The sequence below is a fragment of the Chrysemys picta genome, chromosome 1, assembly GCF_011386835.1.
Source record: "Chrysemys picta bellii isolate R12L10 chromosome 1, ASM1138683v2, whole genome shotgun sequence".
NCBI lineage: Eukaryota > Metazoa > Chordata > Testudines > Emydidae > Chrysemys > Chrysemys picta.
The window spans coordinates 127,479,536-127,502,441 of record NC_088791.1 but is presented as its reverse complement, the minus strand read 5'-3'; the positions used below and the strand labels follow the sequence as shown (position 1 = coordinate 127,502,441).

The following is a 22,906-nucleotide window of genomic DNA, read 5'->3' as shown; positions in this document are numbered from 1 at the left end:
TTACCAAGAATCAGCATTTGGCAGAGCCAAGAGCTAACATGAGAAGAACAAATACAGATCTCATTCATGTGCTGAACAGCAAGTTTCAAACTGCTTTGGACACTCAGATTAAAAGATTGCTTTTCAACAAGGTATGCAGGAATTATGTTAACATTAAGAACATTTTTAATTCAATTCTTTAAAAAACAGGCAGCCAATGTAACTTCTTGAAGAAAATAGTACCATTTTAGTGAGCCCAAATATAACATTATAGTTGCTTAAAAAGGTTGCTGTGCCATGCGGTAGCCGCGGCACAGAGGCCTGAACTCTTTATTGCAAAGCACTGGCTTTACCGCCAATACCGCGGCTATGTAAATTCGTTGAAGCAATCTTAGTGGTATGTGCTAGTGAGAGTCCAAGTACAGCCCCACATTTTGAATGAATTGCTGACAAAATATTTTTTCAATGTTCCTGCCAAAGAAGCATTACAACAACTCAGTTTTGAGTTAATGAAAACAGAGACAAAAATCTTTGCACTCCTACCTGGCTGCATCTACTGCGTATTTATTTACTATATGGGGAAAGTGGCTTAGTCCTTAGATGTGAAAAATGTTTCTTGGTAATGAATCAAACATGAGCCTGGATCAAAAAATTAAATGTAATAATAAAACTGAGACCGAGGCTACAACCGCAATACACCATCATCTTAAGTTATTGTTAACGTATCCCGGAGCCAATAAAGACAGCATCTGTCTTTCACACATTGAATTGCAGAAAACTGCAGCTCACTTAGTATCTGAGAAACAGTCATACCAACAAGAATGTTTCAGATACAGAAGACTTATGGGAGAAAGAGTGGTTTATCATCAATGTAAAATATGTTATGAAAGCTTAAACTATTCCAAAGCTATGTTAAGTGACAGCATAGACTGCACATCAGGACCAACACTGAACAAATGATTAAATTTAGCTTGCGGCTAGCTACTTTTTAATCAGAAATATACTTTGATGTTCTAACAAAATAAGCTCTGAATCAGGTCACTCAAAAGAAAGAAACAAACAATTTCTATTTACCCTATAATCTTCATTCACAGTGAGCCACAAGGACAAACCAAGAAACAAACAATTCAAAGTACAGCTATTATGTTATATTACTATAACAAAATATTAGGCATTCCTTGTATATGCAAGGAAAAATATACCCTGAAGTTTGACACTGAAGCAACCTAGTTCACCAAAAATTCAGCTGGAGTTCAAAATTATGTTTTTGTCCATTCCATATAAACTTGAATGGAGAGCTGCAAAGAAATTGAAAAGAAAGCATCAAAATGCCTGCTTCCACCCACCGCAAATTACTTCATAATCAATAGTGGCAAAAAGGCACTTGGCTGCAGAAAGGGATTTTTGTTTTGATTTTTAACTTTTGAACCTTAGTCGGTAAATATACAAAAATCTGCATGGAAATACCTGCCAGCTTGCTAAAAGTTCAACATATTTGTTTTTCTTCTGCAATATTTAGTATTGACCAAGTACTACTCTTAGAGGTAGTACATTCTCACTATTTTTTCCATGTGAGTTAATAATATCAGATTCTGGGCATTTTATGTGGCCTTTTAAAAACAAAAATATAAATGATAAGCTTTCAATAGCTCTGGCACAGTTCTCATAGGCCAACATGCTTATAGTACATTAAGAACAGAAAAATACAAACTGAAAGGTCCATTGTGACACTGAGTAGGTATTACAATGATATGAACTGAACTCACAAGCAAGTCTCTTGACATTTCTATTTAGCTTGTAGTTTTACATTTTTTTATTAAAAATGCTTGATTAATTTTTGTTCCTGTTTTTATTATATTCAATACAATCACCAAGTAATAGGGTATTGCTTTTATAGTTTTCCCCTTCAAGAAACATGTTTACCTTTTGGTTCTCCAAAAAAACACTTTCAACTATCCCTATGTTGAGATTAGGGCTGTCAAACGATTAAAAAGAGCAATTGCCATTAATCACAAGATTAAAAAAATAGTCGCGATTAATCATGCTGTTAAACAATAACAGAATACCATTTATTTAAATATGTTTAGTGTTAGGAGGGAAGTGTGTGTGTGTAGGCTCTAAAGTTTTACATTGCTTTGTTTTTGGGTGCAGTTATGTAAAAAAGAATCTACATTTGTAAATTGCACTTTCACGATAAAGCGATTGCTCTATAGCACTTGTATTTTTCAATTCACCTCATACTCCCTCATCTTTTTTACAGTTCAAATATTTATAATCAAAATAATAATATAAAATGATCACTGTGCACTTTGTATTCTGTTGTAATTGAAATCAGTATATTTGAAAATGTAGAAAATCATCCAAAAATATTTATAATAAATTAAAATGGGTTTTCTATCATTTAACAGTTTTATTAAAACTGCAATTAATCGCAACTAATTTTTTAATCTAGTTAATTTATTTTGCATTAATCACTTGAGCTAACTGCGATTAATTGACAGCCCTAGTTGAGACACAATTTATCCCAACTATTTTCTTGACCTTCGGTATTAATAAGTAAGATCACATTTCTACCATGAAAACAGTAGAGCTGATTGAAAAAACAGAATTTCCATCCCACGGGAAACTGCAATATTTTGACATTTCATTCATCCCAAATAGTGTTTGAAAAGTCAAAATATCAAAACTATTTGTGGAACAAAATGTTCTAGAAAAAAGTTTGATTCAGAAATGTTGAAATGTTTCAGGTATTAATTTCTGCATCTTCCTGAAGGACTGTAGTGTCATAGGACTTGTAATTCTGGCTCCCTCATTCCTCTGTTCTCTCCCCTGGTCCCAGTTCCCTAACTGGACTACATCTGTCTGTATCTTCCCACAGAAAATTTAAGATTTCAATGAAATGCTACTTTCTGACAAAAGTGTGTGTGTGGAGGGTTTTGGTTTGGTTTTGGGTTTTTTTGAACCAGTGCTAACAGATTAATGCTCTAATTTTAGACTATAAATAATTCTTGAGCTGCATAGTTTCAGAACCTTTTGGATAGATGGAGATTTGAAAAACTGGGGGCTTATCCAAGGTTGCTTTCCAGATTCCCCAACTTTGAACATTTTAAACAGAATGCTGGCCAACTTGTAAAAGGCCAGCCAGCTTTGAAGAGGCTATGTTTCAACAACAATAGTCCCCTTAAAGGCAGCTGGTAATTGCAAGTCATCTAACATTCTTTTGAGTTCCCTCCATGTGAGGAGTTAAGTTATTCAAGACTGTACTTAATGAATCAGAAATCAGTCCTGCTCAGCTACGGCTACAAAGAAAATTCAATTACTCTTTTGAGGAGTTTTCGATCCCAAATCCTTGTCAAGAAGTAAAAGCCTTTCTACACTGTATTTGTGAAGCTGCTCTTGGGTATAACACAATCATGACTACTCTCTATGACAATATGCAGACGTTAGCCTATGTGCTACCAACAGAAGTGAACATGTGTCTGCCAGAACAGCGACAGTGACACACTTGAATCTGGTGCATAACAGCAGCATCATAACCATTGAAGTGAAATTAAATATATTTGCTTTTCAGTGTTTGATTTTCTTGAAAACCACCCTACTTTCTTCCCACTGAATTTTACTGATATGTAAATATTGATGGGTGTGACCAAGTTGTCACAGTGGAAACAATAGTAACAGAAATCTAACATTGTTGCTTGGCTCCTAAATTCCCAATAATAATATCGGAACAATTTGTAAACGAGCAAAAGGCCATCATAACAGATAGTTGGGAATGATTAAGTGCAACCAAGTGTATTTAAAGATAGGACACTCGTAGACATTTGGAAAGCCTGCGTTTGCATGCATGTGATCAAGGAGATGTGATTTACTGAACGTGACACCTTCTATATTCTGAAAGGGGTGGGGGGAAGCAAACACTCTGCAAGTGCCTTATTATGGACATTGGATTAACCACTTCTGCCTATTATTTCCCCTTCTATCCTCATCTGATGACCTTGTACAATATTTTGCTCCCTACTCATTTGAAGGTTATTCTGACAAAAGACTGTTTATTCTGCTTTTCTTCCACAGCAATTTTGGATTCCCACAGTCACATCACTTAAAGGTCTTCATTAATGAAGCAGAAGTCAACAGAATGAGCCTACAGTGACCAAACAGATAGTCCAGTTGTTTATTTTGCTGCTTTATGTATTCTATAATTACTTTCCCAATAAAAAGACTCAAATAGAAATCTGGTTGCCTGACCCTCAAACTTTAAGATTGCTGTTTGGAAACTGTTTCTGCCCTAAATAAATTGACCTGGTTATGAAAAAGAGCCTACCCACAAACAATGTTTTAAATAAGATTGGAACAAAACCAATCTATTAAATGACATTTGCTTTTCCTTTAGTCATTCTAAGTCCTTTTGGGGGATTTTCCAAATATCCAGTAGGACCTTACTATCTCTTCCAAATTACAACATTTATATCAAACATAGAAGTTAAATTTTGACTTTAGACATAACCTTGACTTTAGACATAACCTACAAAATCTGCAAAAAGATTTTTGTTTTCACTATTGAGTATTTTTTCTCAAAACGCCCCCATATTTAAACAACAGTGGAGGTGACAGGATGATCTGGCCCTTAAAGGAAGTAGTTCTCAGTGGTCAGCACCCCAAATGGCCCTTTCAGGGTTTGAAAAGTTCAGTATGAGGACCTAAGGGGCATGTGGAGAGAGAAGCATCAGTCCTGGGAATGAAGTTCCTGGGAGGAAATTGTGTCACTTTATCTTTAAGAGCCTGGGGGCTAGGTGCCTTGCAGAGAGGACAGGGCAAGGCTCCCCTCTCCCCACAAACCAATGGGGAATGCGCTGGGAGAAGAGGATCAGCATAAATGCTGCGTCCTCCCTCACAGCAGGGCAAATGTCTGCACAATTTAGGGAGTAAGGCGGCTCCGGCAGGGCCCTGAGTTAGCAGGGAGAAGACTGTAGCAGAAGAAGGCTGTTTCCTGGATCCTCCCAGCCTGAGGATTAATTGAGGGAAAAGTTATCAGCTGAGGAAGGAACTAGCTAGTGGCCCTACAGCAGGCTAAATTATAACCCACCCCCACGGAGTGGGGCTGGGGCTCCTGCTCTAAGGAGAGAGAGTGTGACTCTTTCATTGTTGTATACTCTGTTCCAGGAGAAGAGCTGGGGAGACAGGCTGTTTGAAGCACAACCCTAGCTCCAGGAAAGGGGCTCTGAGGTCTCCCCTCAACCAGGACAAAGAACTGACTAGGACTCTTACAGGGACCCAAAGATTTGGGGCAACTCACAAAGACAGCCAACATTTGTAGAAAACTTAATAAACGGGATCCCACAAAGTGGTTGCATAGTCTTAAGCCAACCTAAGTCTTGTCATTGATTGAAAAGAACCCGAAGGGGATGCAGCAGGGCCACAAGGGGGTGTGCTGGAGAGGCTTACCCCTTGGCACTGATTATTTGCATCCTGATGGAAAGGCTGGAGCAAGAGAGAACACGTCACAAATGCATAATTGAAAACACAGTTTATAGTAACTTATTAGCAAAAATATATAAAGTTGAACATTGTAAAATCACTGATTATATTCTTTAAACTAATAAAATGAAACATCGAAAATTCACAAGCATACCATCTGTGTCCTACTTTTGTTTAATTGTTGCATATTGCATTAGAACTTTTAAGACATGCAAGAAAACTAATGTATGTAATGTTTCATTGCTGCTTAATCTTACTGTCATACCCCAAGTACTAAAATCTGTGAAAGATTATTTCCTGGCTTAGTTTCCACTTCAAAACCCAATATGTTTTAATACATGTTTTTACAAACAGATATTCAAAGAGAGAGATGGAACAAACAAGCATGCAAACGTAATGTTTTTATTATATGACCCGTAACTCACTCACTAGATGTATGCTGCTTGTTTTAGACTCAAATTTATCTCTGTTCCACACAAATTTGGTATGCACATATTGTAAGTTTAAAACCAAAATGCAGAATCAGTACAAAGCTGACAAAAAATGGTTGCTTACCCTAAATGATAGAATCCTAATCAACCTAGACTTCTGAGTTCAATTACTTCCTATGTCTTCAGTTTTGATATATGTGAACCAGACTTGCATCTTAGTAGTTATCCATGCTATTTAAATAAATCAAAAAGATACATACGACCATTCAGACTCCAGTTGCTTTTTATAGACTTTTACAACAGCAAGAGCTACATTCAAGTTCTTATGCTTCAGTAGTTCTCTCACTTTCTCTGAATTCAGGCAGGTGAACAGTACCATACAGCAATAGGTAATAATTTTCTCATCATGGTGATTGAGGCAATTCCTAAAAAAAAAAAAAAAAAAAAAAAAAAAAGTTAAGGATCAAGCTAGAATAATAATGCAGTGGTATTTAAGAAGAAAGGAAACATGAAGAACTTCATAAACTGCGTAAGAGGTGATGAAATAAATGGCACCTATGAAACATATAACCATTTCCAAGTAATCTTAGAGATCAGACTTAAAGGAAAATTGCAAAGCTAAAATTAAAATGGAGTTAAGTAAAGTTTTTTTGAAAAAGAATTCCTTTCACTATCAAAAGATAAAGACTTTTTAATATGGAAGAAACAATATCATAAATATTTCCTCAGCTTAAGTAATACCTATCCTGCATGTTAGACCCCAAACCAACAAAGTGCTAAGTGCACTTGATTCCCACTAACTTCAATGGAAGTCAGGGATGCCTAGACTTGACAAAAAAGAACATACCAGTAGAACCTCAGAGTTATTAACACCTCGGGACTCGAGGTTTGTAACTCTGAGATTCCACTATAGTTATCTGCAGAAAGTTCTATGAGGCAGGATATAAAGTATTCAACACAGGGACATTTGTTGCCAATTTCCAGGATATTATTGTGACTCTTAGGGCTTGTCTATACTTACGCGCTGGTTCGGCGGGAGGCAATCGAACTTCTGGGTTCGATTTATCGCGTCTAATCTGGACGCGATAAATCGAACTCAGAAGTGCTCCCCGTCGACTCCGGTAATCCTGCTCGCCGCGAGTAGTACGCGGAGTCGACGGGGGAGCCTGCCTGCCGGGTCTGGACCGCGGTAAGTTTGAACTAAGGTACGTCGACTTCAGCTACGTTATTTACGTAGCTGAAGTTGCGTACCTTAGATCGATTTGGGGGTTTAGTGTAGACCAAGCCTTAATAATTAGTGTTTTTCTTAAAATTGTAGGTTCTGTATCAAGTAATTACATGAGAATCACAGTTTTCATTTAAAAAAAAAAAAAAAAAGTACATTTCTAGCCCTCAAAATTGTTGAGAAAAAAAGTTTGAAACCTGGCCGAAGCACACCGTGAAAGCTCGAACAAGAAAAAGAACCCAACGTGTAGTTTCATGATTTTTAAGCCAAACATGATTTTTTTGAGGCTTGACTTATGATTTTTGAAGCCTTAGGGCTGACAAGGCTGAAACCTCATGCTTCAGGACTTAACTATTAGAGACAAGGATGAGACCTAATGTTGAGGGCAGATTATCCCACATCTGCCTACCGTGAGGTTTTTACACCTTCCTCTGAAGCACCTGGTAGAGATTCTGTCAAAGACAGGATACTGGACTAGATGAACCTCAGGTCTGAAACAATATGGCAATTCCTATGTTCCTAAATAAGCTAACTTTTTATTTCTCCCTCTACTTTCTCTCCAAATCCATCCTGTGTAGTCTCCCCCACACTTCCCGGTTTGCTGAAGATATCTCAGAATACCTTTCTGAGAGACCAGTCAGAGCGACACACATAGCAGCAACCTAGGAGCTGTCCACCAACTCTCCCACCAACATAGCTTCCACCTCTCACAGAAGTGGAGTAATTATGCTGACAGGAGAGCTCTCTACTGTCGCCATACAGCATCTTCATCAGATTGGCATCAGCAGCGCAGCTGCACCAATGTAGCGCTTCTAGTGTAGACCTGCCATAACTCAGTCAAAAATCAGTATCTAGGTCAGGGGTGGGCAAACTACGGCCCGCGAGCTGTTTTAAGCTGACCTGCGAGCCGCACCACGCGGCTCGGTCCCACTCCGGCGCTCCAGCCAGGACCCAGGACCATACCACACAGGTAAGGGAAGCTGCAGCATGGCCCCGCTCCAGCTCCTACGCGCTCCAATGGGAGCTGCAGGGGCAGTGCCTGCAGATGGGGCAGCGTTTAGAGCCACCTGGCCATACCTCCACATAGGAGCCGGAGAAGGGACATGCCACTGCTCCCGGGAGCTGCTTGAGGTAAGCACCACTCAGACCCTGCACCCCTGAGCCTCTCCCCACGCCCCAACCCCCTGCCCCAGCCCTGATCCCCCTTCCACTCTCCAAACCCCTCAATCCCAGCCTGGAGCAACCTCCTGCACCCCAAACCTCTCATCCCCAGCCCCACCCCAGAGCTTGCATCCCCTCCCGCACCCCTAGCCCAATTCTGAGAGCTCTCGGGCCAAAAAGTTTGCCCACCCCAATCTAGGTCCATGGAGATTTCAGGATGGAACTATTGTCAATCAAGATAAGCATGCCTTAAAATCAAAACTATAAAACACTGTATAGCTGATGTTCACTTTTATTAAAAGCAAACCAATCCCACAAGATATTTCAGGCCAGATCTAATAAAATACTGTAAATAAAAAAAAGTCATTAAAAAGCTGTATGTTGTTGTAAGCTTGATCCAGGAATTTTGGCCAAATCCACTCTATAGATATATAAGTGTGCAATACTTCCTATGTATGTCAACAACATTCAGAGGCTTTTTTTATTTTACTTTCACTCACCTTTCTCCATCCCCTCCTCGCACCAATAACTATCATGTTTAAGTGGCAGCAACTTGAATTTGGGCAGAGTTAGGTTCCCAGAAATCATCACAGCATTCTACTCTGTAAAGGCCTCTGAACAAGACCTCAGCGATTGACGCAGATCATTTATACAGATCTTCTTGCAATCTCTTCCCAAAGAAACCAGTCTATTGTCAGTTTAGAACAAGAAGGTTTTTCAGGTCCTGACTCCTGAGGTTGAGTAACACAGGATATGGTCTCAATGAGTCTATTCTCGACAGTTATTTTTCAAAGCATTATGGCGCTAGTAGAGTAGCAAATGTCATGTACAAAAGATCTAAATAGAACCATAGGGATTACATTAGAAAAACCCATGTAAATGCTTACAAGAAAAGATCTGGGAAAGCGCACTTCCAAATGCTATTCTGGGAATCTCCATTCCCTGCTGCAAGGTTTCCAAGAAACTGGAGGCTACAACGTAAAGCTGAGGAAAAAGAACACATGTTAACAGGAAATTCAGAGAGATATCAAAGATTAATAAACTCTGTGCAAATATCAATACATATCTATACTATGGAAAGCCATCCATTTCAGAAAATTGACAACATTTATGTAGCTCTAAAACATATTTATAATACTATAAATATTTTCCCCACATTTGCTTTTCTTATACAGTGAATTAATTTTGTACTCAAAAATTCCATAAAGCACATGATACACCACAAAATGACAGATAAAACAAATCTTTTTTTGGGGGGGGGGTGGGGGGGGAAGACGACACTGGCTCACAATTTTATTGAATATGAACGATAGCCACTGCAGAGGAAGGGGTTGGGAAGACTGACCAATGGAAGTACAAGGACAGTAAGTTTGCTGCAGGAAGGAGCAGCAGTTGCCACATTGCAATAGCCATTTTGTCTTTTCCATATTTGTGGTGGCTTTTTTCAGTATTTGATTACTGGGATGACAGCTCTGCTGGCTAGCAGCAGAGAAGTCCATGCACATTCCCTGAACTGGCCATGAAACTAATTCTGAAGCTGCTGGCAGCTTCAGAAATACAGTTCTTGTCCCTCTCCAAATTTCTTCAGTCATGGGAAAATACACCAGCTCATTTCACTATGTGTGGTGCCATAAACAAGAGACAGTAAATGGTGGTGGCAGTAGAGCTAATTATATTGCCTCAGATGGAATGGAGCCCTTCCTACCCTCAAATAAAATAGCAAAGCGGCCAACACCTCTGTACACCCAAGCAGATTTTGAATGGCAGGTTGGAAAGCTTTACCACCTGCCTACAAAGTTATGGACATGTGAACAAGGCTCCAAAGGGGCTGAAAGTATGTACGTCAGCCATGTACGTGACTACAGAACTAGTCTGTCCGTAAGCAGTGGACAAAACTACAGGTAGCACAGAATACTGATGACCACAATAAACATACAGTAGCAAAATACCAGTATTTATTTTCAAGTTCTTTCCATCCCTTATACCAGTTACATCCCTACCCTCTCGAGAAGAGCTGGCAAAATACAGGGCATTTCCCAAAAACATTCAGGAATATGAATGGCAAGTTCAGTTCACTGTTATTCAGAAGGAAAAATTATATTTTGTTCATAGTAACTAGAAAAACTGTACTGCTGTACAGCAAGTCTAAGAGTAACTACCTTTATGTTGTATCATGGAACAAGGTAACAAGATGGAGAAAATATCATTTTAGCTTATGAAAAATATATTGCAGCAGGTAGACTCTCAAAAAGCAACCCCTGCAAACAATCTGATTCACTCATTACCCACTTTATTTGTAGGTAATTTGGCAACCTACTATAAGATACTCAACACCTTAAGGTTTCACTTCTGGGCTACGTCTGCACTTACAACTGTACATGGTTACCCGTGGGTTATGCCTCATTGTCCACATCTGAAGCATGTTCCTGAAGGAGTGCGCACACTTGCACACGAGGGATGTGGGTATGTGCACACCTCTGCTCCGGTATGGGTCCCAAGCTGTTCTACAGTGCAACGTGGATGGGAACAAGAGGCGTGTACCAGGTCACGAGTACTGACAGTCTTCTAGAGCCACTCCCACAATGCACTGTTCCCTTTGCTGCCTGACCCTTACCCAAAAGATATAAAGGTCCCTCCCACCATTGCCAATAGCACTGAACACTTCAGGTCAGTTCTCCTGTGAACTCTGTTGATCAGCAGTGTCAATCATGGAGCATATTCCAAGAGCTGCCGCCTGCTCTCCGGAGCACACCCAGGTGGTGATCAATGTGTGAGCAGAGTAAACCATTCTCCACAGCTTTGCATGGGTCGGCAGGAACATACAGCTGTATCAGGACATTTCACAGAGGCTGGAGGAGGCAGGCATTCACCAGACTCCATCCATGAGGCACCTCAGACTCTTGTAATGGATGGTAAAGGACTCCAAACAATCACTCCAGGAGGAGACCTAGCACATGCCCCTTCTACGATGAGCTGAACCGGGTGCTCTCCAGGGCTGCGAGTACAGAGCCTGAAGGGACTCATAACCCCTCCTCAACCCTGCCAGCCTCATGGCAAGGAAGCAGCAGGGGCCTAAGCCCCAGGAGACACTGAGGAAGATAAGCATGTGATTCTGCACCTGTATCTAATGGATCCAATTGAGGAAAATCCCCAAGTAGCCTGAGGAGGACCCTAAGCTGCTGCAGGAACCGGAACCCAAGGCTGGTAAATTACAATACACCCCATGTCCCCCTTAAAAATCACCTCTTGCTCCGGTAATGTATGCCTGAAACTCCCGCCCCAAAACAACTATTCCCTCTTCTCCACTCTATTCCAACATGATCCCCAAACAAGATACAGATGTAAATCAATGACTTCATTTAAATCCTATGAATCACTATAAAGTATTTAGCAGTCTGTTATAGTCCCAACTAATGAGCAGTCACTGTGCCCATGTCTGTGCATTTCTCAGCCAGTACAACAGTCTCTGGGCTGCGCAAACCAGGGGGAAAGGGAGGGAAGAGGCAGGTTCTGAAAGGGCCCAAGTGAGGAAAGAACAATTTTCTGATACCTGTGCAAAGACCCAACACCACCTCTCTCCCTCCCCACCAGTCTCTCTCCCCATAGAATGGTAGCCATGTGGAAGGCAGACGGGTTTGCTGGGTTGCTTGCCTACAGGCCTACCTAAGTCTGGGAAGGGAAAGGGAACCATTTGGGTATTATAGTGGTACATTCTGCCTGTGACCATTTCAGGTATTTATTACCAATCCCAGTCTCTGGTGAGTAGCCTCTTCTCACCACAAGCCACTCTGCTTCTCCCAATTTCTGCAGGGGTGGGTGAATCATGCATTTCAGCAGTTGCTCAAACACAGTGCCATGCCTTTTGGCAGTGGAGAGGCAATTGGCTTGCGGTGATGATTCAAAAAATTCAGGGAGGAAAATATAGTTGAGGTCTGATTCGGTTTACCTGCCCCTTTCAATGCTCTTTGCTGGACACAGGGGCCAGACTTTCTGTCAAGGCCAGGCCTCTGGAGGACTGGCTCGTTGCCATTGACAGAAGGGCTATGGCTACACTATAGAGCTTACAGCGGCACAGCTGTACCAATGCAGCTGCAGCGCTGCTATTGTGGATGCTCTAAGCCAATGAGAGAGAGCTCTCCCATCGACTTAATTACACCAACCCCCCCCCCCCCCCCCCCGAGCGGCGGTGTCAAGGTACCTTCCCCACTCTGAACTTTAGGGTACAGATGTGGGGACCTGCATGAAAACTTCTAAGCTTAACTACAAGCTTAGATTTTGATTTTTGCTGCCACCACTCCCAAGTGCTAACTCCCTTCCCTGGGTAGCCTTGCGAGACTCCTCCACCAATTTCCTGGTGAACACCGATCCAAACGCTTGGATCTTAACACAAGGAGAATTTAACCATCCCCCCTCCTTTTCCCCACCAGTTCCTTGGATCTTAAAACAAGGAAAAATCAATCAGGTTCTTACAAGAAGGCTTTTAGTTAAAGAAAAGGTAAAAATCATCTCTGTAAAATCAGGATGGAAAGTAACTTTACAGGGTAATCAGATTCAAAGAGCCCAGAGGAACCCCCTCTAGCCTTAAGTTTAAAGTTACAGCAAACAGAGATAAACACTCTAGCAAAAGGTACATTTACAAGTTGAGAAAACAAAGATAAACCTAACACGCCTTGCCTAGCTGTTACTTACAAGTTTGAACTATGAAAGACTTGTTCAGAAAGATTTGGAGAGCATGGATTGATGTCTGGTCCCTCTTAGTCCCAAGAGCGAACAACCCCCAAAAACAAAGAGCACAAACAAAAGCCTTCCCCCCCACCAACATTTGAAAGTATCTTGTCCCCTTATTGGTCCTTTGGGTCAGGTGTCAGCCAGGTTATCTGAGTTTCTTAACCCTTTACAGGTAAAAGGATTTTGAAGTCTCTGGCCAGGAGGGATTTTATAGTATTGTACACAGGAGGGCTGCTACCCTTCCCTTTATAATTATGACAGGCGGTAACTAAGCCAATGAAAGAAGCTCTCCCACCGACTTAGCACTGTCTACACAGGTGCTTAGGTCTGCGTAACTCAAATCAGTTGGGGAGGGTGACTTATTCACATCCCTGAGTGATGCAAGTTATAGCGCCGCAAGTGGTAATGTGGACATAGCCAAGGAGTCAGGCGCAGCTTGGGTTCCCTTCAGGCAAGGGAGGTTTGTGCTCTAAGGCAGGAGCAGGCAATGATGAACTGTTTCATGGAGAGGGAGTACATCAAGAGGGAATGGGACCATGCACTAATGCAATCACTGGTACAACTGGTGGGAGAACACTTTTGGGTCCTGACCACCACTGTGGCTGCTGCTGCTCCTCTCCAGGGACAGGCAACACCTTTTTCTCTTCCTCTTCCTCCTCCTGGGATCCAGGCTCCTGCTGAGGCACTGAATCCCCCCACTACCCTTGCTGAGGAGCAGCATCAGGGACAGGCAGCACACCCTCCTCCACCGGCACCTGAAATCCCCATCACGTGGAACCCTCCATAGGAGGGGAATGATAAGCCCAAGTCAGTTTCTATAACCCAGCCTGTGTTTGGGGACCAAACTCCACAAAGGCTCCATCCCAGTTTGTCTCCCCGCACAATATTATGCAGCCATTCCCCCTTGTCACAGCAATAGGGTGGTTAAGGGCCAGGGTACATCTCCACAGACAGTAATGTATCAGGGGGTAGCCATGTTAGTCTGTATCCACAAAAATGAGGAGTCCGGTGACACCTTAAAGACAGATTTTTTTGGGTATAAGCTTTTGTGGTTAAAACCCACTTCTTCAGATGCATGGAGTGAAATTTACAGATACAAGCATAAATATACTGGCACACAAAGTCAAGGGAGTTACTTTACAAGTGGAGTACCAGTGTTGACAAGGCCAATTCAGTCAGGGTGGATGTGGTCCACTCCCAATAGCTGATGAGGAGGTGTCTATACCAAGAGAGGGGAAACTGCTTTTGTAGTGAGCCAGCCACTCTCAGTCCCTTCTCAAGCCCAAATTAATGGTGTTAAGTTTGCACATGAATTGTAGCTCTGCAGTTTCTCTTTGAAGTCTGTTTTTTAGTTGAAGGATGGCTACTTTTAAATCTGTTATTTAAACCTTCACGTCAGCAGCACTACTAGGGGTACCTGCATGGCCCCACAGCATGCCAACATTTTCATGGCTGACTTAGAACAACGCTTCCTCACTTCTCGTCCCCTAGCGCCCCTCCTCTACTTGTGCTACATTGATGACATCTTCATCATATGGACCTACGGGAAGGAGGCCCTTGGAGAATTCCACCTGGATTTCAACAAATTTCCACCCCACCATCAACCTCAGCCTGGACCAGTCCACACAAGAGATCCACTTCCTGGACACTACAATGCAAGTAAGTGATGGTCACATAACCACCACCCTATACGGGAAACCTACTGACCACTATACTTACCTACATGCCTACAGCTTCCATCCAGGACACATCACATGATCCATTGTCTACAGCCAAGCCCTAAGATACAACAGCATTTGCTCCAATCCCTCAGACAGAGGGAAAAACCTATAAGATCTTTATCAAGCATTCTTAAAACTACAATACCCACCTGGGGAAGTGAGGAAACAGTTTGACAGAGCGAGATGGGTACCCAGAAGTCGCCTACTACAGGACAGGGCCAACAAGGAAAATAACAGAACACCACTGGCCATCACGTATAGCCCCCAGCTAAAACCTCTCCAGCACATCATCAACGATCTACAAACTATCCTGGAAAATTATCCATCACTCTCACAGACCTTGGGAGGCAGGCCAGTCCTCGCTTACAGATAGCCCTGCAACCAGAAGCAAATATTCACCAGCAACACACCACCATACCACAGAAACACTAATCCAGGAACCAATCCCTGTAACAAACCCCGTTGCCCACTCTGTTCCCATATCTACTCTAGCGACACCATCAGAGGGCCCAACCACATCAGCCACACCATCAGGGGTTCATTCACCTGCACACCTATTAATATGATATATGCCATCATGTGCCAGCAATGCCCCTCTGCCATGTACATTGGCCAAACCAGACAGTCTCTACATAAAATAAATGGACATAAATCAGACATCAGTAATGGTAATATACAAAACCCAGAAGGAGAACTCTTCAATCTCCCTGGACAGTCAATAACAGATTTAGAAGTAGCCATCCTTCAACAAAAAAATTAAAAAACAGACTTCAAAGAGAAACTGCAGAGCTATAATTCATTTGCAAACTTAACACCATTAATTTGGGCTTAAATAAGGACTGAGAGTGGCTGGCTCACAAAAGCAATTTTACCTCTCTTGGTATAGACACCTCTTCATCAATTATTGGGAATGGACCACATCCACCTTAACTGAATTGGCCTTGTCAACACTGGTTCTCCACTTGTAAGGTAACTCCCTTGTCTTCATGTGCCAGTATCTGTAATTTTCACTCCATGCATCTGAAGAAGTGGGGGGGTTTTACTCACGAAACCCTATGCCCAAATAAATCTGTTAGTCTTGAAAGGTGCCACCGGACAGACAGTAATGTTTGCCCACTTCTCAAGGAATTTGATCAGGTGTTTTGATCATTTGTTCCCATCACAAACCGTCACAAGCTCTATGTTTGATACACGTCTGTAAATAAAAAGTTACTGTTCACTTCACTTGGATGTGCACCTTGCTTTCCAAGCATGAGTAACATGATAATTCCCATACATTGGGGATGGGGCAGCAGGACTGATTTCTGTAAATGTGTGGTGCTACAGAAATGCAATGAATTCAATCCTACCCACCCCCAACCATAAATTTCCTTCTGTAAAAACAAAAAACAAGAACACCACACACAAAGACAGGGTTCATGACAATGAACTGAACTGTAAGATACCTGTTGCTGTCCAAAGCACCAGAATGAAAATCAGAAGAGATCTTAGCTGAAGCATCTTTATGGCTTTGTTAACGACTTAACTGACAATACAGACAAAAGAAACAGAAGTAAATTAACACCGAAGATAGCTGCTTTTACAACTCCTCCACCCACACCAAACAGTCACCATTTGCAACCTTGGGAGTAATTCATGCATAGCTCCTGACAAATGCTGTGAGCAACAGTGTCAGAAAACACGGGGAAGAAGAAATGTGCAAAATCCCTCCCAAAACGTTACAGAACCATTTTTAAATTAATGGACGTTAACAATGCTCAATTGTTCGCCATAAAGCACGCTAAAACAGAGTTATTAACATATAACCAACACAATGCTCAATGATGGCATTACATTGCATATACACTCTCCGCAGCACAAAACCATGACCAAAGGTGTTAACCTTGAAAGCCCTCACCCAACAGTCAGTTAATACATTAGCATCAGCTGCTAGATCGAGACCCACAGAAAGATGTTACAACACAAGTACATGACAATGCTCTATTGAGCTTTTCCAGCAGCACCACACAGTGTCACAATACCGTCCTTCGGAACAGTCCCAAGTCACCTTGTGGCTCCACACTGATCCACAATGTGCAAGCAAATGGCATCATGAGTTTACCTCGCCCATCGAGAACCAGGAGCAGCGTGGGATCTGGCTGGCTTTATCAACTTTGAAAACCAGATCTGTCCTGTGCCCACTTGCTCTAGAAGTATTCCCCTTTAGCCTCAGAAATGTTGTACAAGGCACGGCACGCCACCATAATGCAAATCACATTGGCTACACTGGCATCCAGCCAGACCGTAGGCATTGCCAACAAGCTTTCAGATGCCCAAAGACTCACTCCACCAGCATTCTGCAGCTATAGTTGAGGTGGCAATGTCAGGGTATGGGCTTCATGACCCACTCCTAATGTGGCGATGTGGGGTCCCACAAAATAAATATGGGGACAGAAACACCATGCAAACCTACACTGTTTTGCAGGGGAAAGTCTCTTCCTCCATGATGTGGTACAATCCTGACCTCCTGAGCAACCTGGCATTAGGACCCTTCCCGTGTATGCAGTGTTGGTGTTCATGAACCAATCCCTGTGGGCCACACTAAGCCTTGGAAAATGAGTGACCAGTAACCATGAATTCACTGGCCCCTTTCGGTGGAAAAAAAAATTTCTGGAATATGGGTTCTGTCAACGGCCCCAGCATAGTTCAGAAAATTCATTTTCTGAAATCCCACTATAGTTTCAGGGACTTTGGATATGGCAACCACCTGTGGGCAGGTAAGAGTATTGATAGCATGGCAAACCTGTATAACCATCACCGCAACAGTTGACTTCCCAACCCTGAACTAGTTTTCATCTGACTGATAGTTGTCAGGTATGGCCAACTTCCAAAGAGCAATAGCCACCCACATCTGCACAGGTATGGGTTTCCAAAAACGAATGCTCTGAAGCTCAAGGGTTGGTGCAAGCTGCTTGCACAACTCCTTGAAGATGTGGTTCCTCATTTGGAAGTTCTGCAGCTGCTGGCTATTGTTCCAGATTTCCAAAACGATGTGGTCCCGCCACACAGTGCTGGTTCTCCAGGATCAGAAGCAGCAGTCCAACCACGTGCGTATCATTGCACGGCATTCAATACATTTGTTCCACTGGACTCCACTGGATTTTTATTTGCCCTCTCAGTCAGCTATCTTAGGTGTCTCAAATTTTTCTGGACTCATTCCATCCAGTACATGATCTTTTGTCTTGAAAGCAGGAGCGGAATCACATCATCATGGACTTGCTCCACGTCTTCAACACAGTCTGGCAGAAGGGAGAGACGACTGGGAGCTGCCATCGCTAAATGTGTAAAGGCAGTGTACAGCAATGGCTCTCAACCTTTCCAGACTACTGTAACCCTTTCAGGAGCCTGATTTGTCTTGCATACCCACAAGTTCCACCTCACTTAAAAACTACTTGCTTACAAAATCAGACATAAAAAAACAAAAGTGGCACAGCACACTATTACTGAAAAATTGCTTACTTTCTAATTTTTACCGTATAATTATAAAATAAATCAATTGGAATATAAATATTGTACTCACATTCCAGTGTACAGTATATATAGAGCAGTATATACAAGTCATTGTCTGTATGAAATTTTCGTTTGTACTGACTTAGCTAGAGCTTTTTATGTAGCCTGTTGTAAAACTAGGTCAATATCTAGATGAGTTGATGTATCCCCTGGAAGACCTCTGTGTACCCACAGGGGTATGTGTACCACTGGTTGAGAACCACTGGTGTACAGTACCAGCAATGTACATCAAGTTAGTTCCCAGTGTCACCTGTGACACACACTGGGATACTGTCCCTGAAATGGTAGCACTACCTTTGTGTACTGAAAAAGGGCAGCGTGGACATGTATATATACCTATGCACAGTGTATACCCATTCCCAGCACAGCATATGTGGACACTCAGTGCAGGTACAGGGTACATGTGCTATCAGTACACAGACAAGTACCCTAGGGAAGCACCCAAATGTACAGAACCAATACACTAAGTAAATTTGTCTCCAGCTTTAGCACTACTTTGTGTGTTTAGCATGCTAGATTTCCACTATTGTTACAGAAGAATTATTCCAGATTCCCAAGATATTTCATCATGCAAGTTAATATCCAAGACCCCTCCCCCCCTCACCCCAAAAAGCCAAGAGATGTAAATTAATAAAAAATGAGAATGTCAACCCACAAAGCCCACAAAATTAAAACATACCCTTTTGGCAGTATTGACAAGCGCTCAATAGCTTGGCCTTTATTATAGGTTGGCCCAGAAACTTAAAATTAAATATTCAAATGAAGTTTAACAGATATTACAAACAGTGGCCTACTGCAGGTAGTGGGAGCATAGATTGCCAGATTTTGAAAACGTAAAATTCAGAATCTTTTTGAAAGGTGCTGTTCGACCGGGCAACCAGATTTCCTAAAGAAGTTTGGGCACATCTCCCCTTGGGAACAAATAGAAACCAAGCCTAAAATGGGGCCACTTGGACTCAAGGAATAGTAATTTTATTTTTAATATCTAAAATGTGTGTATTCCTTATGTAATGCATTTTTAAATACATCTTCTCATTAAACGTTGAGTTTTAAATCTCTAATCCTCCTCTTTTCCTGCACATCTGCATTTCTTATTTTCTGACCAGCATTAAGCTTCCACTTTTCTCATCCATCTGGCTTACTTCCTCCTGAGTCAGAACTTTGCGAAAGCACAGCAAGTATGGAAGTACTACTCTTCTAGGAAAAATTGCATGGGAGGGCTTCTCGGCTAGCAGAAACCACCAAGGAGATGGATACTGGGGAAACATTTGCAAATCTGTTGGTGAAGTCAGATAATACTGTGCTAAGAGGAGAACTACTCTGAGGAACATGCAAGTAATTTTGCTGCTCTCTGGTTTTTAACGAAGGTGTGGGGCGATGCATCCCAATTCATTTCATTTTGACCATTATAGACTAAGCTGTGATATGGATTGATAAACTAGGAAAAGTTAGAAGAAACTTTTCTAACGTTCTGTTCCTAAGAAACTGGATTGCTATGGACATGTTTTAGATATGGTCACGAACACCCACGAACTATTCAGCAATCAACACACTTAAATCACAGTCCACACACAGCTGATGAATAACTTGTTTTAACATTGTCTTCGCTTTCTCAAGTTCTTCTTGGAATTGGGAAAGTATAGGGGAAGCACACTGCTGATGAACAGATCACATTTTATGTATGACTTAGAAAAGAATCCAGTAGTGGTAAAAACATATTTTAATTGGTAAAATAAGTAGGCATGACACAGAATACACACAAGTAGCAGAAAAGTGGATTAAATAATGCCATTTTTCATAGCCAAGCAGCAAAATGAGAAGCCCTGATCCTGCAAACTTCTCCTAATGAAAATAATCCACACTCACAAGTAATCCCATTGACTGCACTAAAAAGATAAACTTCGGTTGACACTCAAGTCAATGGAACTACTTTGAGAGTAAGGATTATTCAAAATTGTAATTATAGTTACAGGGTCAGGACCATTACCAGTGATTCTACACAATAGTTTAACACAGCAAATGAAGACTACTATAACCTATCCCATTTAAACTAATGGGGAATTTTCAGGAGGCAAAAATGTAATTACCCCCGCTTGAAATGTAGCCGTGGCACTGAGTTTAATACACCTACTATTTGAAAACTTTGGATTTTAAGGCACAGAATGTCAGAAATTCCATCTTATGTCTCATCTGAAAGATGGATATCAAGCCTCCAAAATACACTATGTCAACAGCTAGTATTTAATTTCTCTTACAATATTGAGAATCCAGAGACTTGGCTAACAAATTTAGCTGGGATACCAGCATCACCTAAAAATACTATGGTTGTACGTGCCTTTCTAGTACTGGCAGGCAAAATGAGCCTCACAAGTTATATCTATTGCTCCTAAAACACCCATCTCCAGCGGTGTCAAGCACTTTTTTCGTCATATGAAAACAGGGTTTAGTCACGCTACATTTGAAATGACAAACGTGTTTTGACCTCTAAGAATCAACATGGTACAAGATCAAACAGACACAAAGTATGTTTGGTATACCAGTGTATGATATTACCAGGAATTTTTTCCAGCTCAGTAATTCTGGAACTGAGAACATCTGAGAAAGACTAGCTATGCTTGTGTAACATGCTTGTAATGTGCGTGTTGCATCTCTCTCTCTCTAATAGAAAGGCTATGTAGAAGATAAATCGCCTACTATTGCTGCCAGCTAATAGAATTATTCCTTTAACTCAAGACGCCTGTGCTATGGTGCTGACCGTCTTGGGTTTAAAAACCCAGCTGATGAAACAAGGTGGAAGCCATTATGTTGGGCATACTTTTTATTTTTTTAAAGGAGCATTATACTAACAACAACAGTGAAAGATTTTCCCCAACTTTTAGCTTCCATGCTGGGGATGAGGTTGATTCTATACCCAGCTATAACTGCATCAGGCTTGATTGCTGTACCACGCTGATGAGTCACTAGATGAAACATCCACAGATGCCGAAATGGACTGAACATAGCTAATCGAGCAGTCTGAAAGCAAGTTGGAAAGCAACTAGTCTGACTTCATTACAATCTATCTTAGCTAAAAAAAAGTTTCCCCATGCAATAAACCATGGGTTTTTATAAAAACAAAAAAAAGTGTATTTCACTTTTTCCTGAAAACGAATGGGCCTTTAGGCAGCTAAAAATAAAACTCCACCCTCTGTTTCCAATTGCATTAGCTAGCATTTGGGAGAGACTACTCATGTAAGATACACATCAAATTTATAAAACACATTATTTTCCTAACAGCAATATACTTGAGAAGGGCTTCAATTCCTCCCACAAACACTGGTGTCCATAGGCATTGTCTTTAACAAATAATTTTGTGGCTGTGGGTACAGCTAAATTTTAATTTTAAAAACCTAACAGTGTGTGTGGTCGAAGAGACTATTTTTAACTTGATGGTCAACCACTACGAAATTACATATGCTGAGATGTCACTTTTGATACATGGATAAACCCTATTTCAGAAAAGATTTTTTTTTCCATTGTGATTTAAAGGTTCCTATAAATGGAGAATATGCTCTGGCAAATGCAAAGACTCAGCAATATGCGAAAGTTTCATGATGACACTGCATTCCTTGGGGAGAACTTTCTAGTTTCTATAGAAATCTCTTTGCAGAACAGGGCAACAAATCAAATTAGGTATAACCATAAAACTGAGCCTTTCCATTTTTAATGAACCTTAATATCTGGATATGTTGTCAGGACTCAAAACACAATCTATCATATGTGTGAAGATCAGATATACCTAATTATATAGCAGATTCCTGCCCCATCAGCATGTTTCATAGATTATAAAGCCAGAAGGGATCATTAATATATAGTCTGACTTAATGTATAAGACAAACCACAGGACTTCTCTGAATTAATTCCTAACTGAACTAGAGCATATCTTTTAGAAAAACATACAATCTTAAATTTTAAAATTGCCAGTGATGGAGAATCCACCACAATCCTTGATAAGTTTCTCCAGTGATTAATGTTCAAGTCTCTCAAACTTATTCCAGTTGTCCAACACCCCTCTGAGATCTCCACTTTGCTCATCTGCTTCAGGACTCTATGATCACATGCACATTTAACCAAGCTCTAACAAAAGATTATTATTTTTTATTTATATCACAGTAGTATCCAGAAGGCGCATAGTGCTAGGAGTTGTACAAAACACACATTTGTGGCCCAGATCCCACAATCAACTGCTTCCTTATGCAGCTCATGGCAGGGTCAGGTCCTGTATTGATGAAATTGCGCTCCCACTAAAGTCAATGTACGTTTTGCCATTAACTTCAGTGGAGCCATGATTTCACCCATTACTGTTAAAAAGGTTAGTTTGCATACTAGATTGGTTTCCTTTCGCACCATAAGAATAAGAGATAATATTTCCAACAAGTTTGTTATTTAAAGTTAAAGAGCTATTTAGCTCTTGGGCAGCAAATAGATTACTGGTAATCATTTTTGTTCAAAGTGGAATGCAGTTTTACTCAGAATATCTTTTTTGAACCAATTCTCCAGTGTACAACCATTAGATTACTATACATTTTATTTCAAACAGCACACTTCTTGCACCACTTTTGCAATAATATTTTTTAAATGTTTATAGGCACACAATG

General features: G+C 41.2%; 1 protein-coding gene across 4 annotated transcripts in view; it reads right to left on the bottom strand.

The window, feature by feature from the left end:
* ATXN10 (ataxin 10) overlaps positions 1-22,906 on the bottom strand; it is a 172,687-nt gene that overhangs the window by 99,098 nt on the left and 50,683 nt on the right. For all 4 annotated transcript variants that reach the window (XM_065570205.1, XM_042846823.2, XM_005299980.4 and 1 more), the window contains exons 4-5: positions 9,159-9,255; positions 6,146-6,310 (exon numbers count right to left, since the gene is read on the bottom strand). In XM_065570205.1, the coding sequence (XP_065426277.1) occupies positions 6,146-6,310; positions 9,159-9,255 (262 nt within the window). The remainder of the gene's footprint in view (positions 1-6,145; positions 6,311-9,158; positions 9,256-22,906) is intronic.